The sequence below is a fragment of the Temnothorax americanus genome, unplaced genomic scaffold, assembly GCF_048541705.1.
Source record: "Temnothorax americanus isolate GAGA-0224 unplaced genomic scaffold, ASM4854170v1 Scaffold15, whole genome shotgun sequence".
Classification (NCBI taxonomy): domain Eukaryota; kingdom Metazoa; phylum Arthropoda; class Insecta; order Hymenoptera; family Formicidae; genus Temnothorax; species Temnothorax americanus.
In genome coordinates this window covers 126,655-146,946 of record NW_027509286.1, presented here as the reverse complement: position 1 = coordinate 146,946, position 20,292 = coordinate 126,655, and the positions used below count along the sequence as shown (strand labels likewise).

Sequence of the window (20,292 nt, the reverse complement as noted above, 5' to 3'; positions counted from 1 at the left end):
CTGCGTGACGAACCAAGAAATCGTGTCGCTTTTAATAATATTAACGAATTTATTTTATCTATAATTTATATCGAGAAGAATCGCGGCACGTTTGAAAGAGAAAGATCTCGAGTGTACGTCGCTCAAAATATTCCTTACAAATGTAATTTGATAAAAACTAGGACACCCTATTTCTCGTCTCATTTATTTATAATGACGATTTCTCATAAAGCGATCCGCGGAATACCTATATACCAAACGCATTATTATTCGTGACCGAGCTTTCGCGGCGGTTTGTAGCACGATATCTCAAGCACGTGGATACTAAAAATAGCTGTCCGATATATTCAAGAATGCACATGTGTTCCCGCATATATCGCTCGTTTGCTACACAATGACGTAACTCGGAAAAGAAAATTTTCCAGAAAATATTCAAATGTTTTGAATTAAAATTTTGTAACATCGTTTTCAATGTTGCAACACGTTTCTGTAATGTGCATGACTGCAAACATCTGTGCTGGGTGTATAATTTAACAACAGATTTTAATAAAGAAAAAATTTAACATGTTTAAATAAAATACATTTCTATCATATTTTTATACGATTTATTTTTTTTTTGTAGAAATTTTACAAATACAATTATTATTATGGACTAATATTGTGTATGTGTGTGAATTATATTATCCTACTTACTATTACTAAAAATATTATAAATATGTCCGCTAACAACGAGATAGACGCGCTACGACGGACGTTGAAGTCTGTAACAAACATTGATCGTATAACATTAATGTTCGGAAATTATTGTTGTTTAATTTATCGTTATAGTTTATACTTATTACATAAATTAAATAAAATTACTTTTGTCATCCGGATCGCGCACGCCACACTGTCGATGTCCTAATGTACTTTTTCTTTTTGTTGGTATGTACCCGGGAATGTATAAGCTGGGAGTTTCGAGTTTGCCAATGGATATAAGCTTACTAAAGTCTTGCTCCAATTTATTGGCAATTGGTCCTGAAGACACAAAGTCATGAAATAAAAGTATAATTAATGATACTTCAATAGCATGTTTCAATTATTCCAACATATAAGGGACACTATCCGAGTGTTCGATACCGATTTGTTTCTCCTTGAAATACTATTTTATTAAGCATCAAATATTGAAATATTTACCTTTGAAATGCAAAAGAAATTGAATGCATGCGCCATTATGTAATATTTTGGTCTTTCTGCCGTCAATAGATAACATCCACTCAGGAATACCCATCACTTTTCTTACATCCTCTAAGAATTGCGCCCTGTAAAAACGAGAAATTTATTCTATTTATAGAATAGATTTTTATTTCTTTTTTTTTTTACTTTTTTCACGCAAATTCCAAGTCATATAAAACGGACTTGAATGAAATCAAAGCATAAAAACTTAATATGCCCGAGTTGCATTTAATCAAGTCAAATTATCAAATTATAATATCTATACAAAAAACATTTCCTACAAATAGATAAGAGAGGAACGTTAATTATATAAGAGGGCATACCAAGGCCGAAAAATAGAGTTGTTTTTAGCATATAGTTGTTAATAATTTACTTTAAAACTTCAATTCGGTATGAAATCAAATAAGTATACATTTTAAACACTAGATTTAAAAGAAATTAATCAAAATCTTAATTTTTGGCTGAAATATTAATAAAAAACATAATCTGTTGTAAAACTCTTCTTCACGGTTATTAAAACTATTACTTCATTTCTAGGCACCTAAAACAAATGATTTTGGAGTCATTAAGTCGATCTAAAGTTGAAATTACGATTTTTCAGTAAAAATTGCGTTCTTTCTTTTTTTTGCCTGCATAAAATAAAAATAGGTCAAAATATTCTAGGTATATATATAAAAAAAAAACACTATTGGACGTTAAAGAGTATCTTTTAAAGGTAATCGATTAAGTAATTTTTAAGAAATCGTGTCAATCAGGTAAAAAAGTGATTCCGAAAAAAAAAACACATTTGAAGTTTTAACAAGCTTAATTTACGAAATCAACTCTTTGACTATGAGTAGTTTTATATAAATGTTAAAAAATATCTGCCGGAATCAGAGTTTAATCACAAAAACAAGATCTTAGAATCAGTTAGTATTTAGTTAATATACAGGTCGACGCAGATCAAAAGATTCCATCTCAATAATTCGTGGCGTTTCGCCTATCGAGCGGCGTATTCGAGCGACTGACGTACATACGTTCGATAACTTCGTTATTTTTTTCTCAAATCAAAGTAAAACTCTAGATCTAGAAATATATTCTTCAATAGCTGAATATTCAGATAAAATTAAAAATAATTGATTTTTTTGGGACTCATAATGTTCTCTCTTAATAATACGTCATACAATCACGCAGTCCATCTCCCTTCTTATGTTAGACACTATCGCGTATCGTTCATTTGATACACACACGCGCACACAATATTTAATGTTATTTCTGCATAAGATAGATAGCCTAGCTTACACCACAAATCGCGGTGGTTTCCTGATATTAGCATATTTTACGATATCATTATCGGGTTCAACATTTGCGCAGGCGAATCTGTTGCCGCCAAAATCCTTATCAAAAATGATGATAGATTTGCCCATTGCAGATACCGGTCCACCCAGAGGAAAATTGGAATCTGTAAATATTTGCCGCTTTTCTCCGATATTAATGGATCCTAGACGAGACGATATATCGCCAACGTAACATCTAAGTGGCAAATCTGGACCACATTCTTCTCTATAAAGATCATCCTAAGAAACGATATAATAATCATTTTGACGAACGCATTTTTTATCTTAACTTTATAATTAATGTTTGTTAAAAAGTTCTCTTGAGTAAACTAAAGAATAGACTTCAATTAAGAAATCAATAATATTTACGTTTAATGGATCGGCTAGTTGTGTAAAATAAGGATTCCACGTATATCCCGCTGCTACGCATCGAGTGTCCTTCACTTTCACTGCAGCATCTACACCAACAGGATTTACGTATATCGCCCAATTGTGATTTCTAGTCTAAAATTAAACGCCTAATTAATATAATATATACGTCAGACACACACATCGTGCGCGCGCGCGGATAAAGTCTCATCTTACGATATTACGATCGTGCTTTCCAGGATGTCGTAAATTAACCTCGATTATCGTCTCACTTTGGCTACCATCTTTATAAACAAGCTGCGTCTGCAATTGTACATTTTGTTTCAAAAAATCCTACTTGTAAAATTTTTATGTGAAATTTTCAACACTGACATATTACCATTTTTATATAACCGTACGCAAAGCCTTGTGGATGGTGGAACGACGCTATGGCACGTAACTCACTGGCATCGGCTGGAGAATATCCTCTCTCTATAGTAGAGCACGCCCATCTAAACGCAGAGATGAGCTATCAATACTATACATTTATACAAAATTTGATATGATTTGCATCATATTTTTTTCTCAAACTATAATACTAACTTTTATATTTTTTAAACTATAGATAACTTTTATTTGAATTATTTCACATGTTCAAAATTTTTTTCATTTTTAACGTATTTGGAAATCTCATAATCTTTATGCACTCTGTAAATTTTCCTATGAAAATTAATTACCTTAAATTTTTTTCTTTCTTATGAATCACTACACTACGTCCAAGTATGCTTCTTGGGCCAAACAGAGGTAGTGTTGTATCGTTGTATGTTATTATATATCTCTTTTTGTTATCCAAAGTGCCGAATTTTCCGCTCAGATCACCCATCTCGTATTGATCCAGCGTACCTTCCTCTGCTGCTGGTACATCGATCGTATCGATACCTAATGGATTCCAGTGTCCGTAGAGTGATGTTCCCTCGCATGGAAATTCTAAATCGTATTCTACAGACGTCTGTAAATATTGTGCATAGTAATAATTACATTAGTATGTATGAAATATAGGCCATCTATATAAAATACATAAATAAGTGCATTCTGAACTCAAAAATATTCATTATTATTTAAGGGCCTTTTTCAAACAACCCTTGTACATGTGTGTAATATATATATATATATATATATATATATATATATATAATTTTGGATATATGCAGGACGCATAAAATCTTTATACGTGACAATTTATTATATAGTTATAAAAATTACCATATGTATGTGATATCCGCTCATCTTTCCATCAAGACCTTCGAGAGATACTTCCACGTTGGTGATATCGTATTCAGCCTGTTGCAGCAACTCCAATTTTCCCCTCAAAGATATTTGTTCACCATTACCGAACCAATCTCTGATGACTGCTTTACGCCGATAAACGCCACCAATACTAAAAATATAATTATACCGTTAATATAAAAAATTTAGCTTAATCTAATTTAATTTACTGTATACATTTATTATGCTATTACATGGAACAGGCTAATCGATCTCCCCTCGCAACTGGACCGTGATCGTCATAAATAACTAAGCTTTTGCCGAACAATGCGTGAGGTCCTGATAAAGATAACGTCGTATCTGTAAAAAGTTTTCGAGTCAATTTTGAGGCGTTAACCTTTCTACCGGCAATTTCGAGTGTTCCATGTCTCGTTAAGTCACCCAAGCGACACAACGAAGCTTCTGCAGCGAAACATGAGCTATTCGGCTTCGAGTTCACCTGAAGTATTATAGTTCTATGTATATATATAAGAATAAACACAGATTATATAAATAATATGAATATATACTAAACATGCGCTAGAAAATAATGCGAAATAATTAAGAATTAGCTATTTCGAGAAAGAATATTTTATATATAACTGGATTTTTAGAAAATATATTCTACCGACACTTTTTGCTACTAAAAAAGAGGCATCTTGCAATTTTTGGAATAAATCATATTTTCTTTACAGATGTAACAATTTTATTGGAAATATCGATATTTTTTTATAAACATAACATACATTACTTGAATAGAGTTTAAAATAAAAACAAAAATAAAATTGCACATTGATTAGTGTCTTTGCAAAAAAGAATAATTAGTTAAAAGAATGCCAAGATTATGTCAAATCGAAATTAAATTGAAGAAAATAGAATTCTTTTGCGAAAAGAAAGTTTAGGTAATCAACTTTATTTACTAATATATATTGTATAAAATATTATATATTATATATTATATTGTTTAAATTATATAAATATTATTTAAAAAAGAGTGTATGTTCATAGATATCAATTTTCGCTAAAATATAATTATATTTGCAAAGAATTATCGTGTTATTCAAAAATTATAAAATGCTTCAAAGGTTTAAATTGTAATTGAAGTGTAATTGATTGGTCTGCTTATCTATTAGCGCTTTCAGGAAGCATTTTAATATTTCAAATGTTTGAATCGGAAAATTTTATTTAATTTCGATTACCTTATATGGATTGTAAGGCGATCCAGCGCTCAGACATCGATTTGTCCAGTTGTAAAAATCTTTCCCCGGTGGATTTTCATGTATCATCCATCTAAACGATAAATTGCAAATACCTCCTTTAGGTACAATAGTAAAATTATTTGTCAATTTTAAAAAGCAATATTTACCTATGGTCCGCAGTATTATTTATTGCATTGCCATCTGCATGAACAAGATGTTCTATTATTATAATAGTGTCCATTTCGGGATCTTCTCTGGGCTGTCGGAAAAGTATTCGACCAACGATGGGATATCTGAATACCACTTCTGCTGTGTACATCGGCGTTTGCCAATCGGTATACGGTGTATAAAGCGTGAATGTGCTACACACCCATGGAATCATACCTGTGTTATCAGTCTCATTGTATCTAATAAGGAAATATTTTTTATACATTATTTAAATGCGTTATGAAAGAACTCTCATAATATATGTATATAATAATTATACTATGCGAATTTTTCTCATGTTGCAAATATTATGTTTCTTTTTTAGGAGAGTATAGACCTCTCCAGCATAGAAAAATAGAAGACCACAACAGAAATTGTATTTGTTTTGTCGAAAAAGTATTTCAAGCATATGTATCTAATTTTGCATAATGCATATATTTGCATATTCTACGTATATTTGTATATTTTGTGGATTTTTTTTTTTAATTAAATGCGCGCGCGCAAACTGTATTTGTACGTAACGTAAATCTTTCCAAAATTCTGTGTAATTTTTATATGGAAATATTAAAAAAAATAAAAAACAACTAAAATAATGTTGAAGTAATACATTTTAAATGATTCGTCCTGTTATAATTTCACGATGCGTATTATAATATAATTAATTACTTGTAAAGAACTAAAGATCTGTGAACAATACTGTGGATCCCAGAGAGTGGTAAATATGTATCCCAATAAATTCCACTGAGTTTAGCACTCCCAGGTAGAATATCGTTATGATACGATCCTTCCTTTCGGTCTTGAAGCTTTCCGGATAGATCCCCAATAGCATATTGATCTTGTGTACCAAAACCTATACGATTCAATTACGAAGTAATAAGAATATCATAATTAATTTAAGTCTTTTTCTATTAATTAGTTAATTTTGTAATATATATATATATATATATATATATATATATATATATTAAATGCCGCACGTATTTATATTATTTAATAATTTTTTTTCTTATGGCCCAATTACCTGCTGGTGGAGTAGTCGCTTCAACGATATTCAAAGGATTGAACAACTTTTTAGTAGTTAAACACGGATCAACAATATTTCCAACATATTTCGCCGGTTCTGGTGGTAATTCGTGTATCCTATAAGATGCTACTTTAGTGGCGTACCGTAATCTAGTTTCCAAATCATTTATTGTCGTTAATGAGATATTGATCCACGTTGGATTGAACGGGGTTTCTTGAATCGCCGTAACTTGGCCTCGGATGCCACGTGAATTAATTACAGCCCTGAACATTTATTAAAAATTATTATTTTAAGAAATCTCGTTTTCTTGTAACGATCACATTGTATATATATATACATACATTTATACATATATATTCTCAACAATCTTTCATTAATTTATATAAACTTATTTTTCTCAATCAATATTACGCGACATTTGCACGAAATCAATAGTTTAATGATGAATAATTACGCGACTCTTACTTTGTATATACCGGTTTACGATGATTGATTTTTGCACAGGCTAAAAACGAATCCTCATGCATGGGGTGAAAGATAACTAAGTATGAGTGACGATGTGGACCAAGCAGATCCGCCGGCAGTAAAGACAGTTCCGAATCTCTGTAGAAAGTTTTATACTTGTCCTGCGTATTAATAGCAACCTTTATTTTGCCCAAACGTACGTCAACATCTCCAATAGATTTTCCAACGCCAGAATTATTAGGATCAAATACATTTTGAAGTATATTACAGTTATTTTTATCTAGAAACATGCAAACATTTCAAGTATAACTACAATTAACTATTAATAGCTTATTTTTTGAAGTCAGAGTGTGCGTCATCAAAAAAATTATTTGATTAATAAGGATTATAAAAGTGTAAATACAAAATTTTACACACACAGTTGCGGATACCTTTGCCAATTTCCAAGATATCGGTAACGTATATTTTCCAATGATGCTCGGTGTAGTTTAGCGACTGTAATTTCTGCTTGTGGATGTGATGTAAATCCGTGTGGATAATTGTATCGGTATCGTCGCCCATTTGACTACCCAACCATCGAAACAAAACTGTTCCAGCAACAGGGCCATAAAAACGCGCCTGGGCGAATTTCTCAATATTCCTTTCAAGAACCTAAACGAAAAGAAAAAAGTTTGCTGTTATAAATATATAAATTATCCTAATACTAACTATTAAAATTCGAAATATTGAAAAAAAATAATTTCTAATTAATCGGCTTAGAACAATTTGTATAATACTTTTAATTTAATTATTATTTTTACGTTCGTATTTTCCATTCTTGATTATACGATTCCTTATATATATATATATATATATATATATTTGTGTGTGTATACGTAGTAAATTACCGTAATGGAAGCGCATATTGTTCTTGGCGAATAATTATCTTTCAGTACTAAACTCTTCCCCCACAAACCTATTTCTCCGGTTAGAAATAAGTCTGCGACTTCTATCGAACCTGTTTGATTTGTTGGCAATTCAAGAGGTCCGACTTTTTCTGTCAAATCGATAATACTGTAAATAAAATGAAATATAACAATAAGAAAAATAATAATGATTATTTAATTATTAGATATATTATTATTATATTATATATTAATAGTATTATTGTTATATAATAAATAATTTTAGTTTTAAATAAAGATAATGTTCAAACTTATAATAATTCAATTGTTAAGAAATCGGTAACGGGATATGTTTATTATAAAACTAATATATCTGTATTGCATATACATATATAATAATATAACCTTCGCCCGACATGTCGTTCGTCGCATCTGCCATCGATAATTGTGTAGTCGACTGGAAATTGAGTGACTGACCACAGCCATTGCTGATCCGGATATTGCAAAGTTGGCTTTAGAGAATATCGTATTCGCACCGAAGATTCTGTGGTTCTTTCGAATCGAATTTCTCCGTGAAGACCGCCAGAAGATATATATGCAGCGAGTCTAAGCGAACTCGCGACGGTTGCTAAAAAACACTTTTTAATTTAATATCATTTTATCAGCCAATGTTCCATCAACGTTTTGCGAAAAGAATTTATTGTTTTCTTTGAACATTTAGAATTTGTAGATGTTTAAGAACCGAGAAAATTATTTTTCAGAATTTTAATTATTTTATAATGCGTTGCGCTATATAAGAATTAAAAATTCTCCTAATTGTAAGATCTTATAAGGTGTACGTTGAATTAGCACATCTTGTAAAATTTTTAGAAATAAAGTCTTGTAAAATAATAGAGAATCGGTGTTTTCTTGTGTTTATTTAAGTTTCGTGTTTAAAAATTGCGATGTAATAATTGTTTATTTTTTTAAATCATTATTTTGAATATATAAATGATTAATAATCTTTTATTTATAGCGTTTCTATTAGGGCTAATACAATTCAAATTTATACAGGGTGTTATCTAAGTATAAGTATACACAAACTTGAAGGGGATACTCCCTGACTTATTTTAAGAAGAAAAAGTCCTATAAACATGTGTTCAGATATTTGTAATCTCAGTTCGTAGTAGTATTTAATGGAATGTTACGGAACTCCAAAGACGCGTTCTCACTCACTGCAACAGAGTAACACAAGCCACCGCATCTCTCTCGGCGAACATGGAGGAACGTATTTGGAGAAAATTATTAATATGCGTTGTAATCCATACGGTCGTACAAAATTGTAGCTCGTCGATGAGACGACTGACTAGACTGGCTAAAGTAACGGCTTGTACTTTCTTATTTCTTGTGACAGAACTGGTGGGAGTATGGAGCGGAAGAGAACGATGACCTCGATAAAAATGAAAGTATAGCTGTTTGCTGCACTTAACAGTTTTAAACAAATATTTCTTTTGGCGGGAAATCGAAATTGAAATTTAATTAATATTATTCAAATGTTAAATAAGGAGTTATGAGAGCCAACGCAAGATTTTCGTGCTTTCTCTTTTATCTCGGTTTGCCTTGAAATTTACAATTTTACTAACGTTTCGATCCTACCATTGCCTTGGATCACCTTTTCAGTGTTAGTCAGCATTCTACGTCATTTACATTTCCTTCCCTGTTATATTGTCGTCAGTATTGAGATGTTTTTTTGCATTTCAACTTGTATCGTCTATTTTTTTCAAATTAGTGTCGCCAGTTAATTAATTATATCTAAAATTACGTGCAATCACGTCGGAGAATTTATAGAGTGTTCTTGATATAAAACTCTTCGTCGAGTGAGTTTAATCGACCGATTAGATTAAATCACGTTGGTGAAACCGAGCCTTATACTCTTGCGAATCTACCGGTGTGATTTTGATGGAAAATTCGATGCTCTATACGAATCCGATAATAGTTTTTGCATATTTTTTGACAATTTTATAGTATATAGTTTGATAAACATCGTTTATATTTAATATCTTCTGACAAACTTGCAAGTTTTACAGTTATACGAGCATCAAATATCACTTTGACTCTGCCGCTCTGAAATGCGTTATATGTTTCTCGCTATTATCTAATAATAATTAAATATTAATTTGTATTGTTTCTTAAATTATATATATATATATATATATATATATATATATATAGTAACGTTTTTATTAATTATTTTTTTCCATATTAGTATATTTGTTCATATATACATGTATGTTTTTATTTTTTGAATAAACGCGCCATAAACTCTACCCCCGTGGTGGTGTAAAAAAGATGTTTTTTATTATACCAAGTAAATTCAAAAAATAAAAAAAAATGAAAAATTGTACCCCCCACTTTCGAGTCTAAGACCCAAAATATCGATCCTAGATGAAAAATGATAAGGACCAAAATTGTAGAGTATTAAATTTTCTACAAGTTTGGTTATTACCACTTTCACTCTAAAGTTGAAAATAAGCGAGATATTTACAAAATCACTCTTTTAATCAAAATGGCGGCTAACGCTCCAGGGTTAGAATCTCGAAAATCCAGTTTTAGACTACCCATGACCCTCCAAAACAGTAAAAAAAATAAAATCGCTTCCCGGAATTAATTCCATTTAAATGTCTCTATCGACTGGGCTATTATTGCACTTTTCAAATTAGTTCTCGAGAAGATAAACAGTACATTACAATATTTTATCTCATTGTCAGTTTGCTATGCTGATTATTTTTAACGTAAAAAGTATCTCATATTTTCAGTACACGCATAAATTTTATTTGTAAAAATATCTACATATAATTAATAAGCATATAGGTATAATTAAATAAATTAAATGTTTTATTATTGTTAGATTGTAATTAAAGAATAAAAAGAATTTTATTATACGTTCGTTGAGACACAGGATAAATTGTTTATCAAATTAGTAATATATTTATTAATTATATTTGTTTATCAAGAGACACAGTATTAATAATGCTTGTGCCAAATGTAATACATATTCAACTGTGATTGAACAATTTCTTAACCCTGAGTTATGAGAGACCCCTGTCGTTTTCTCTAGCTTGTATCTTTAAAAATGCATCAATTTGAAGTCTTTTTTTTAAATCGATGCGTCTTTTAAAGATCTACAAGACTGTGCAAGTTAGATTATTCCAAGTTAAAAAATGTAAATGTTATTTAAAAAAAAGGAAGACGTGTTTTTCTGAAAAAACGAAAAAGATTTTTTTTTTTCTCCAAGTTGACGCAGTACTGACTAAAAAAAAGATACAAGGGTTTTATGAACGTTTTGAAAACCCTGCACGTTTTAACAATGTGCAGGGTCTCTCAGACCCAGATGAGGTAACTGAGGGTTAAGGTCAATCCAGACAAACTTGCATAGCGCATAAACATAAGCATAAGAGAATTGCGTGGTCCATATGCATGTGCATAAGGAAATAGACCACGCCGGCCGTTTCTTTATGCATATGCTTATGCACCTATTGCAACGCGAAACGCGATTGGTCGAAACGTTGTACGAAAAGTGTGTGTATGCTTTAGGCCCCGGACACACACTTTTTCGTAACAGTAACAGTAGGATTTCGACCAATCGTGTTACTCGATTCGGGAACGTATGGCCGTACGTTTTCGAATCGAGCAACGCGATTGGTCGAAATCCTACTGTTACGTTCTACGGAAAGTGTGTGTGGCCAGCTTTAAGGTGAAATTTCATGGGCAGTGAAAAGCAGCAGCAGATTTTTCTGATTGGATAAAAAATAGAGATTTTCTCGAGTTTTTAGAACTTCTCTATTTTGTAGCCAATCAGTACGATCCGCTGCTACTTTTCACTGCCCATGAAATTTCACCTTTCGGGCTTAAAACATCTATTGTAGACAATTGTAGACGGGCACTAAACTTTCTACAAAACTTGAGGATTTAGAGGGTTTGGAGGTTATTTTGGATTTCCTACAGTCTTGAATACTCGCGAAATGATTTCTGCTTTAGCCTTACATAGAGTTGCAACGACGTTTGTTGCTAACAAAATCTGCAAATCGTATTTTCGTACTATAAGTAAAAGTTCCTTCGACAACTCTGTAGGAATTAATGTAGCAGTGGAAGATGATATGGTAAGTAAGAGAACGCGCATTCTGAAATGTACTTATTGACACAGTACTGAAAATCTCTAACATATATAATATAACATTAACTACAGATTTTCAGTACTCGTTACTCATTATATTTTGAAACAATGCGAACCATAAATCAAAGTAAATCATTATTTTGTGTATTTATAAATAGGGTAATTATGAAGGAAAGAGGCTTCTCCGCCGATTTGGCTGAAACTCGACAATTTTGTGTATTTTGGTGCGCAAAACATGAATCTGTATAAGTTAAAATTGCCGACAATTTTAACTTGTAGATTCATGTTTCGCGCACCAAGATACACAAAACTGTCAAGTTTTCGCCAAATTGGAAAGGAAGCCTCTCCCCTTCATAATTACCATATTTCTGTGCAAAACTTTATTGCATGCGTCATAATATTTTATTCTCGTTTGTTTTGGATGTTTTTATGTGATATGATATATTTACATGTTTTCTTTTTTATATTTTTGCAGCCTATTAAAATTGAAAATCCCTACGTAAAAGAAAAACGGCAATGTATTCTGTGTAGATTGGGCATTGAACCAGATTACAAGAATGTAAGATTACTTTCGCAGTTTCAAAGTCGATACACAGGCAGGATATATGGAAGACACATAACTGGATTATGCAAACACAAACAAATGAGACTGGAACAAGAAATTTCAAAAGCTCAAAGTGCAGGTATATATATGCGTACAGGGTGTTGAAAAAAAAAATTGTCCTCTATTTTGAAAGTACTCGTCAAAGTAAAAGAAGAAAATGTCCAGTAAACATGGATCTTAAATCAAACCTGTTGAGATATAGACCAATCTTTATTGTATACTATAGGAGTTATTCTCTATGTGGTTTCCATATTCATCGTGACATATTTTAAATAGAAAAATATACATTTGTACAATGTTTGTACGTCGTCGATGGGTGTTGAATACATCAAGGTCTTTAAATGATAAACATTGCTCTCTTCTTACATATATTAGTTGTTATTTCTGCGGCGTAGTAAGGTTTCGATACCGGACGATGACTAAAGCCTGTATCAGACTGGGATTGAGATTGGATTGAAATTTAACCAATCGGAGCAAAGTTCGTTAAACTTAAGATCAGTTTTTTTTTATTCTGATTGATTAAATTTCAATCCAATCTCAATCCCAATCCGTAGGAAGTATCGCAGTGTTTCAAGTCACAAAAAAAGTTTATATCGATACGCGTTGTTTGACCTTGTTCCCACGGTAATTATAGTCAAGTTTTACTACTCCAGTAATGTGCGGTTGCTTAACGTTATAGGAAGTGCTCGAAATATAGCCACCTTCGACCTGAATGCAAACCTGCGGTAGCGTAGCGTTTCAAATGATCCTGTACATCTTGTACCTCGTGGGCGTTCAAGTAATCGCTGGAATGTTTTTTTGTCTGGAAGATGTCTATTACGGAAATGATCCGCATACACAGACGTCTTGCTTAAGCTGAATTACAATCGGCAAGTCCGTACGTCAAACACGTGTTTGCGTTTTCCTGATTTGAATATTTATTCGATCTTCCGATGCACGGTAAATTAGTGAATTATTAAGTGTTTCTAGTAAGAAAATGAATTGAAGTGAGTAGACTAAATCAACGATGTGTGAAATCAAGAAGGTCAGGAAATATTGAGGAGATATTGAGAATCGTTTACAAATACAGACCGAATGTGGCCATTTCGAGCACCTCCTATAACGTTGAGTAGTTGGACATTAAGGATGTTCCGGAGAGTTAGACAAAATTTACAACAACATAAAAAACCGCCGATCAAATCCGAGAGGTTGATGGTCAAACCCAGGTCGATTTGGCATGGAATGCCCCACATATATTATATACCTACATATATTTTTTAAATTCAGGAAACATGGAAAACAGATTCGCCGAGATACAACTATACACATTTGTTTTTATATTTCAGGTTTAATGGGTTACTGGACGAAAGAACAGGAATATGTTAAAGACCCAAAACTGTTTGATCCAAATCATCCATTTAGGCCACACAAATATTAAACGAGTATAATAGCTGTATATGCGCATGTATACTTATGTTTATATATAAACACTCGACAAATGAGATGATTATAATTGCATTAGCGTCAACAAATTGCCCTGTTCAAGTAAAAACTGTTTTATATATTTACGCTAAATGAAATCCTTATATGTCCAACAGATGCGTAATTATTTATAACAAACACGATTATGTATAACAATTTTCGATTATAACAAACACGTTTTGCAACACTAGTTGAAAGTAGTATTGCAAGACGTGAACTGAATATTGAAATAATTTTGCTAATTGAATATCAAAATAATGCTATATGTAAATCTTGTAATACAGTAATTATATGTAAATATTAAAATTTCTTTGATTTTAAATTTTATTTTTGCGACTAAATCTTTAACGAGAAAAGTAGCCTTTTCCGTTTTAAGAACTGTAAATGGGACTTCATATTAATGACGAAAATAGATGAAGATTATAGATTTTCTACATATTAGAAAATGAAACTTTTGATTCTCCTATATGCTTGCTTGACAGAAGACTCTATTATCGAAGTAAAAGAAAAAAGAAAACAAAAACAATCGAAGCGAGTGCGCTATTTTCTTAACTTGAGTTTAAATTAACATTTTGCACTTTTTTTTATATCTATTTTAATATGAAATGCTTGGCTAGATAGTAAATATCGTATTGTAGATTAAAATCGGTATATTAGTTATATACATTTAATAATCAATTGAAACGTCAGAAAAAAAGTTAATTATCACGAAATGTGTATTTAAGAAGTTTCAATCTTGATGAAAGAAAAATGTTCTTACAGATTCTAACCAGCACCATGTCACGGAAAATAAAGCGCTTTGAACTATATAAGGTATCGAACAGAATCTACGGAACCGTAATAATCGCGCATGCGCAAGAAACTGGGTCCTTCCCTCGGACAATCCCCTGCCCCCTGCGGCCCCGCGTGGCGCTGCGCGCGCTCTTGCCTTGACGTGTCAATGGCAAATGGCAATTGGCATTATTGGCAATGGTCAATGGACGTCACTGACGTCAGACGTCAAGAATAGTTGAGAATAGTACGTACATACGTGCTGATACTTTGGTCAGTTTGCTTACATACGAATCGAACGGATTTTATTTGTACCGTAATTGAATGAGTAATAATGGATGTTGATGAGGATTATGACACCGAGCAAAGCGATTACGGCGATATACCCATAGTAGGTATGTTTTTGGGATCGAGTTACTTCGCGCGGTGTATCTATATATATCTAATTTGCAATTCCAAATATGTAAACGTTTGTTTGCAATTTCAAACGTGTGAACGCTAGCGAGTACGTGGATCAACTGTATTGACGGTTAAATCCTTGTCTGCGGTAACTCGTTTTTTAGATTTATAACATAACCTACGACGTATAGGTACAAAAATGACGCTGACGCACTTTTGCCTCAGACTGTTCAAATGTCCAATGTTGAAGTTATAAAACGTAAAACTGCTTTGCAGAGTCCCCGCGTAGCGGCCTGGAAGAAGATCATGAAAACTGGTCAGATGTAAGCACAGTTGAGCTAGGTATATTCTCTGATATTTTTTATATCTTAAGAGACCTCGGTCTCTCCGCGAACTCTTGTAACGAGTGCTTTAAAATACGATGACGCATCTAGTTGGAACAATAGGCATCGAAAAGACGTTGAATCAAAATAATATTTAGTACGTATCGCACCCCGAGAAGAATGTCAACTCAAAAATTTACAATTTTTAGGAGAGAGAAAAAACATTTTAGGCATACTTTTTAAGGGCTTGATTCAAAATAAAAAATTTTTTAGTTGCGACAGCATTCTTCTTGGAGTGCGATATGTAGTGCCGTAAACACTGGAGCACTAAATATATATAATGGTTGATTTAAGTTTTCTTCACAATTATATCTTTCATAACTCTAGTGATGAACATATCTATATGCGAAATCATAAGTAATCAACGAAAAGTATTATAACTCGGTTAAGCACGTGAAAAGAACAAAATTATATGTTCTAAAATTTCGAGCAAAAGTTTTAGTAATAAGACACTATACATCATTTTCATGTGTATTTTATTCGAGCTTTATTCGTTCTATTTGCTTGCTTTGCATATATATATGTATGTTAACACATTGCGGACCAGACATTTTATCGCTAATTATACTCATTGTCAGTAGCCAGCTATTTTTTTGCGCCAAATATTTTTAAATTACTTATGGTTTGTTCGTAGTTAAAAATCACTGTTATGTTAAAAATAAATATTTTAAAATATACATATATATTTTCAAAATACATTGGTAGAAAGGAAACAAATCACTGTTGTCACTTGTTACTGAATAATAACTGTTTTTGATTAATAAACAAAAAAAATGTGAGATATCTCTTCGTCCATCCGCAATGTGTTAACTTCATTGGTAAACGTGCTATGCGCTCATTACTTGTAATTTAGCAAAGGCGCGCATAGCATGGATAAGCGATATTAAATTCAAAATACCACTTTAGTTTGTTACAATATGTTGCAATAATTTAAAGCTATATTTTGTTAAACGATATAATAAATATTTGTATATTTGAAAATTTTTTGTCTAGTTTTACGACAAGTATTTACATTAGATATTATATTTTCAAAGATCATATTGTAACTTATATCTTTAATTCCCTTTATTTTAATTAAATAAAAAAAATAATGTGCCTGTGGTTCAATCGATAAACTATTTATTAACAAGATATAATTTGTAAAAGAATTTATATTAGTTTTATTACAATGTTTTATTAAGTATACATACACAAGTAATAGTAAATAGTGTGCTTTTATATATATAAAAGAAATAATTGAATATATAACGTCAAATGTATAATGAATTATAATACATTTATAGATTTGTCGAGTAATAGAATAGAGTCCAATATGGAAGACGTTCCAGTGCCCTCGGAGAATACGTTCGATGTGACGTTACCAGCGACACATTCCGTAAGTATAAGGTATTTTAAAGATAACACAGTGTAATATTAGTTGTGTTAACGTGTAACATAAGTTAGGATTCTTTAAAATAATTAAATATATTCTGTGCAGTATTTAGGACAAAATTTGGAGGAATTAAGGGGACGGACTATATTGGACGATGGCATTTATATGAATCTACCACTATTGGTAAAGCAGTCTGTTTTATTCCCTGGACAAACGTTACCCATGACAGTTTTTGGCACACAGACCATAGAGATGTTGCAAACTTGTATACAAAACGATCGTACTTTCGGTGTCGTGTGTTACGGTTATCCCGAGATGGAGCGAATAGGAACGACCGCTGAAATTTACGAGTACACGGATGGAGGTATATTGTTGGATCATGGACGACGAGAGTTTCGTCTGAAGGCTAAAGGCAGGCAACGCTTTAAGATATTGCGTATTATTGCACAGGTTAGTTTTTATACGAAATATGTATACAAATTATATTCACAATTATTAGATTGTATGGGTTTATTCGAAAAGTTTGAAGCGGCTTTAAATAGACTACAGTTAAATGTACTGGGTCATGTAAAAACTATTGAAAAAGATATATCATATATACGTGGTCTGAAAGGCAACATTTTTAAGTATATTTTTAATAAAAACTTCTGGCCAGACTTGGGGAATTTTAACTGCATTTTTTTATGTAACTTTTTATATATGAAAGAATGTGTATTTTCATCATTTGACGCTTCTATCTGAAATCTGTAAAAATACCGGATAAGCCGGATAAAAAGATGTTTATGAAGACGATAGCGAAGTTGAGTTAATCAAAAATTGATCGAATAAATAAATGTATATATATAGATACATGTGTATATCTATATAAGTATATATATATAACTTCTGTAGAAGTTGTCACTTTCGAAACAACCCAATTATATATAAGAATAAATTATTAAATGTGCTACAACTTGATAACTGGTATTTTGGTATTTTTAAGCGTAGAATATTATACATATATAGGATTTAATTTTGGATAGTATTATTTTAGTTATTTAAATAATTAAATAATTATTAATAATTAAGTAATTTGGTACTTTACTTATAATCAGGACAACAATAAAATTTCGGCCAATGTTAAAGTATTACCAGAGATAACACTTGAACCACCGTTTTTGGACCAACGCTTAGCCTCGTTAGATCACTTGAGAATCTCTGTCGATTCCGAGGAAGATATGAAAAAGCAAGAAAGAGTAGAAAACTTGGATGCTGCGGTAACTGCTTGGCCAGCTTGGGTCTATAGACAGTACGACCCTGTAAGGCTCTCCTTTAGAATACGTCAGCATTTGCAATTTCTTGAAACTAGTAAGTATTGTGATTGTATAAACAAAATTATATTGTTTTATAATTTATTATAATTTGTTAAATTACAATTTATATTTTAGGGGGCGGTAGCGTACCTAAAGATCCCATAGATTTGTCTTTCTGGGTTGCGCAAAATATTCTAATGGATCACGATGAAAGACTCACGTTATTGACTTATGATTGTGCTATTTCTCGATTGCAAAGAGAAATAAAATATCTCGTAGAAGTACGTATAAAATAGTACTATACTAGACTCCGTCCAACGAGAGATCATGGTTGGGTCAGACGAAAGGTACACCACGCTCTAGACTTACCCTCACTTTGCTCGCCTATGCGCGCAGAACCAACCGTGATCTCTCGTTGGACGGAGTATATATATTTATTTGGCTGCAGTTTTTGGTATACCGCCTTTAATATCAATATCTGTTATTTGAAGGACAAGATATATGTATGTGTTAATTGCGAATCCTTCATTGGGAGACAGTCGCACATGTTCCCGATGAATAAAGAAGGCCCGCAGGGTACTTACGTCAATCCTGGTGGTGTTATACATGAAACTATTACTTTTTATCATGTTCAAGGTGTTGTACTTAATAATTCGGATCCTTCAATCGAGTACAGCTGGTTTCCAGGGTAAAATGCAATATTATAGCGTGTCAAAATTCCATGCTTGAGTTTTATTCTATTCTACCTCTGATACATGGGTTATTATTTTAGATACGCTTGGACAATAGCTATTTGTAAAGGCTGTCGTCATCATGTCGGTTGGAAATTCACAGCGGTGGAAAGTAATTTAAGGCCCAAAGAGTTTTGGGGTCTAACACGTAGAAGTTTGAAAAATAAAGATTTAAAAATTAAGAAGAAGAAATAAAAAGAGGATCAAAATATCGATATATATATATATATATATATATATATATATATATATATATATATATGTGTGTGTGTGTATATATTAGACATCATAAATGTCTCAGTAATTTTTGGAGATTTTTCGAAGCAGTGTAAGTCACGTTGATATATTACGATCGGTATATCATTTTGAAAAGGAGATTGGAGAAATAATCAATAGTTTGCACACACTAAAAAATTATATTTTATAAACGCTATGATAAATAAGACTTTCTTAAGTTATAACGTGAAGTATTAACCACATTTGTTCAGTTGAAGCTTTTATATACTTCGAAATTGAATAACTCTTCAGTTCTCAGTATATTTTAATGGCATATTCGCATATCAGATCAAAGTGTCTCGATTGTATGCACATTTTCATTTAGATGTGGTAAAGTAGTAAATGTAAAATGGTAAAAAAGCAAAAGATACCATACGAATAGGCAGGCTAAAAGTGCTAAGAATGTAAAGATAATAGGAAATATAACTGTATTTTTAAAAATTATAAATTATATTTCGATGTAACGCATTTTTTTTGTTAGAAACGTATTTAACATATTAATACGAAAAAAAAGAAACATTTATGATGCTTAATGTACAAATTGTGCATGAGTTTTGTTGTATTCGTAATTTAACCAGCTACGCTTGGACAATAGTGATCTGTAAAAGATACCTTGTATATGCGAAGAATAGTTGTTATATTAATTACAATATAAGTTATAGAAAGAATTTGAAATAGATTCTATACATGCTACTGATGTAAATTGATCATTTAATTCTGCTATTAATTAAACTGTGTGTGAAATCTTTTTCTTTGAAGGTGTTATTGTAAATTACGTAAAAATTATATTAAGAAATATACAATATTCTTTTATACGATGTGTTACTCAATGCTTTGTAAAAAAGTGGTTGGTACTTGTTAAACAAATTTTCAGCTTTTATTTAATATTTATAAATTCTTCTCTCTCA

General features: G+C 31.7%; 3 protein-coding genes across 7 annotated transcripts; 2 read left to right on the top strand and 1 right to left on the bottom strand.

The window, feature by feature from the left end:
- Positions 1 to 572: 572 nt before the first annotated feature.
- On the bottom strand, positions 573 to 9,750 carry Rsod (superoxide dismutase family protein Rsod). Its single transcript, XM_077401836.1, has 19 exons — positions 9,158 to 9,750; positions 8,348 to 8,570; positions 7,946 to 8,111; positions 7,490 to 7,709; positions 7,059 to 7,338; positions 6,591 to 6,856; positions 6,236 to 6,419; positions 5,530 to 5,769; positions 5,363 to 5,453; positions 4,379 to 4,623; positions 4,122 to 4,296; positions 3,596 to 3,867; positions 3,259 to 3,370; positions 3,096 to 3,182; positions 2,880 to 3,014; positions 2,476 to 2,750; positions 1,156 to 1,280; positions 841 to 996; positions 573 to 740 (listed from the first exon to the last, which is right to left on the bottom strand). Exons 1-19 carry the CDS (start codon positions 9,183 to 9,185, stop codon positions 655 to 657), a joined length of 3,366 nt encoding a protein of 1,121 aa, XP_077257962.1. The 5' UTR covers positions 9,186 to 9,750; the 3' UTR covers positions 573 to 654.
- Positions 9,751 to 11,855: 2,105 nt separating this feature from the next.
- On the top strand, positions 11,856 to 14,487 carry Mrps18c (mitochondrial ribosomal protein S18C). The gene is made up of 3 exons (XM_077401902.1): positions 11,856 to 12,081; positions 12,571 to 12,778; positions 14,025 to 14,487. The coding sequence occupies exons 1-3, from the start codon at positions 11,944 to 11,946 to the stop codon at positions 14,114 to 14,116; spliced, it is 438 nt and encodes a 145-aa protein (XP_077258028.1). The 5' UTR covers positions 11,856 to 11,943; the 3' UTR covers positions 14,117 to 14,487.
- Positions 14,488 to 14,864: 377 nt separating this feature from the next.
- On the top strand, positions 14,865 to 20,199 carry Ohgt (E3 ubiquitin ligase component cereblon). 5 transcript variants are annotated; one of them, XM_077401857.1, is made up of 8 exons: positions 14,865 to 15,326; positions 15,607 to 15,672; positions 16,997 to 17,088; positions 17,191 to 17,535; positions 18,180 to 18,432; positions 18,513 to 18,658; positions 18,869 to 19,065; positions 19,150 to 20,199. In XM_077401857.1, exons 1-8 carry the CDS (start codon positions 15,266 to 15,268, stop codon positions 19,301 to 19,303), a joined length of 1,314 nt encoding a protein of 437 aa, XP_077257983.1. In that variant the 5' UTR covers positions 14,865 to 15,265; the 3' UTR covers positions 19,304 to 20,199. The 5 variants fall into 5 exon arrangements, with proteins under 5 accessions (XP_077257983.1, XP_077257986.1, XP_077257987.1 ...); XM_077401860.1 differs by having other exon boundaries at positions 14,871 to 15,322; positions 15,607 to 15,653; XM_077401861.1 differs by having other exon boundaries at positions 14,871 to 15,326; positions 15,607 to 15,653.
- The last annotated feature ends 93 nt before the right edge of the window (positions 20,200 to 20,292 follow it).

Coding starts and splice junctions, on each gene's coding strand:
- Mrps18c (XM_077401902.1), top strand. CDS start 11,944: ATGATTTCTGCTTTAGCCTTACATAGAGTTGCAACGACGTTTGTTGCT. Junction 12,082..12,570: donor TAGCAGTGGAAGATGATATG/GTAAGTAAGAGA, acceptor ATATTTTTGCAG/CCTATTAAAATTGAAAATCC. Junction 12,779..14,024: donor TTCAAAAGCTCAAAGTGCAG/GTATATATATGC, acceptor TTTATATTTCAG/GTTTAATGGGTTACTGGACG.
- Rsod (XM_077401836.1), bottom strand. CDS start 9,185: ATGCGGTGGCTTGTGTTACTCTGTTGCA. Junction 6,857..7,058: donor CGTAAACCGGTATATACAAA/GTAAGAGTCGCG, acceptor ATAAATGTTCAG/GGCTGTAATTAATTCACGTG. Junction 741..840: donor GCGCGATCCGGATGACAAAA/GTAATTTTATTT, acceptor TGTTTGTTACAG/ACTTCAACGTCCGTCGTAGC.
- Ohgt (XM_077401857.1), top strand. CDS start 15,266: ATGGATGTTGATGAGGATTATGACACCGAGCAAAGCGATTACGGCGAT. Junction 15,327..15,606: donor CGGCGATATACCCATAGTAG/GTATGTTTTTGG, acceptor ACTGCTTTGCAG/AGTCCCCGCGTAGCGGCCTG. Junction 19,066..19,149: donor GAGTACAGCTGGTTTCCAGG/GTAAAATGCAAT, acceptor TTATTATTTTAG/ATACGCTTGGACAATAGCTA.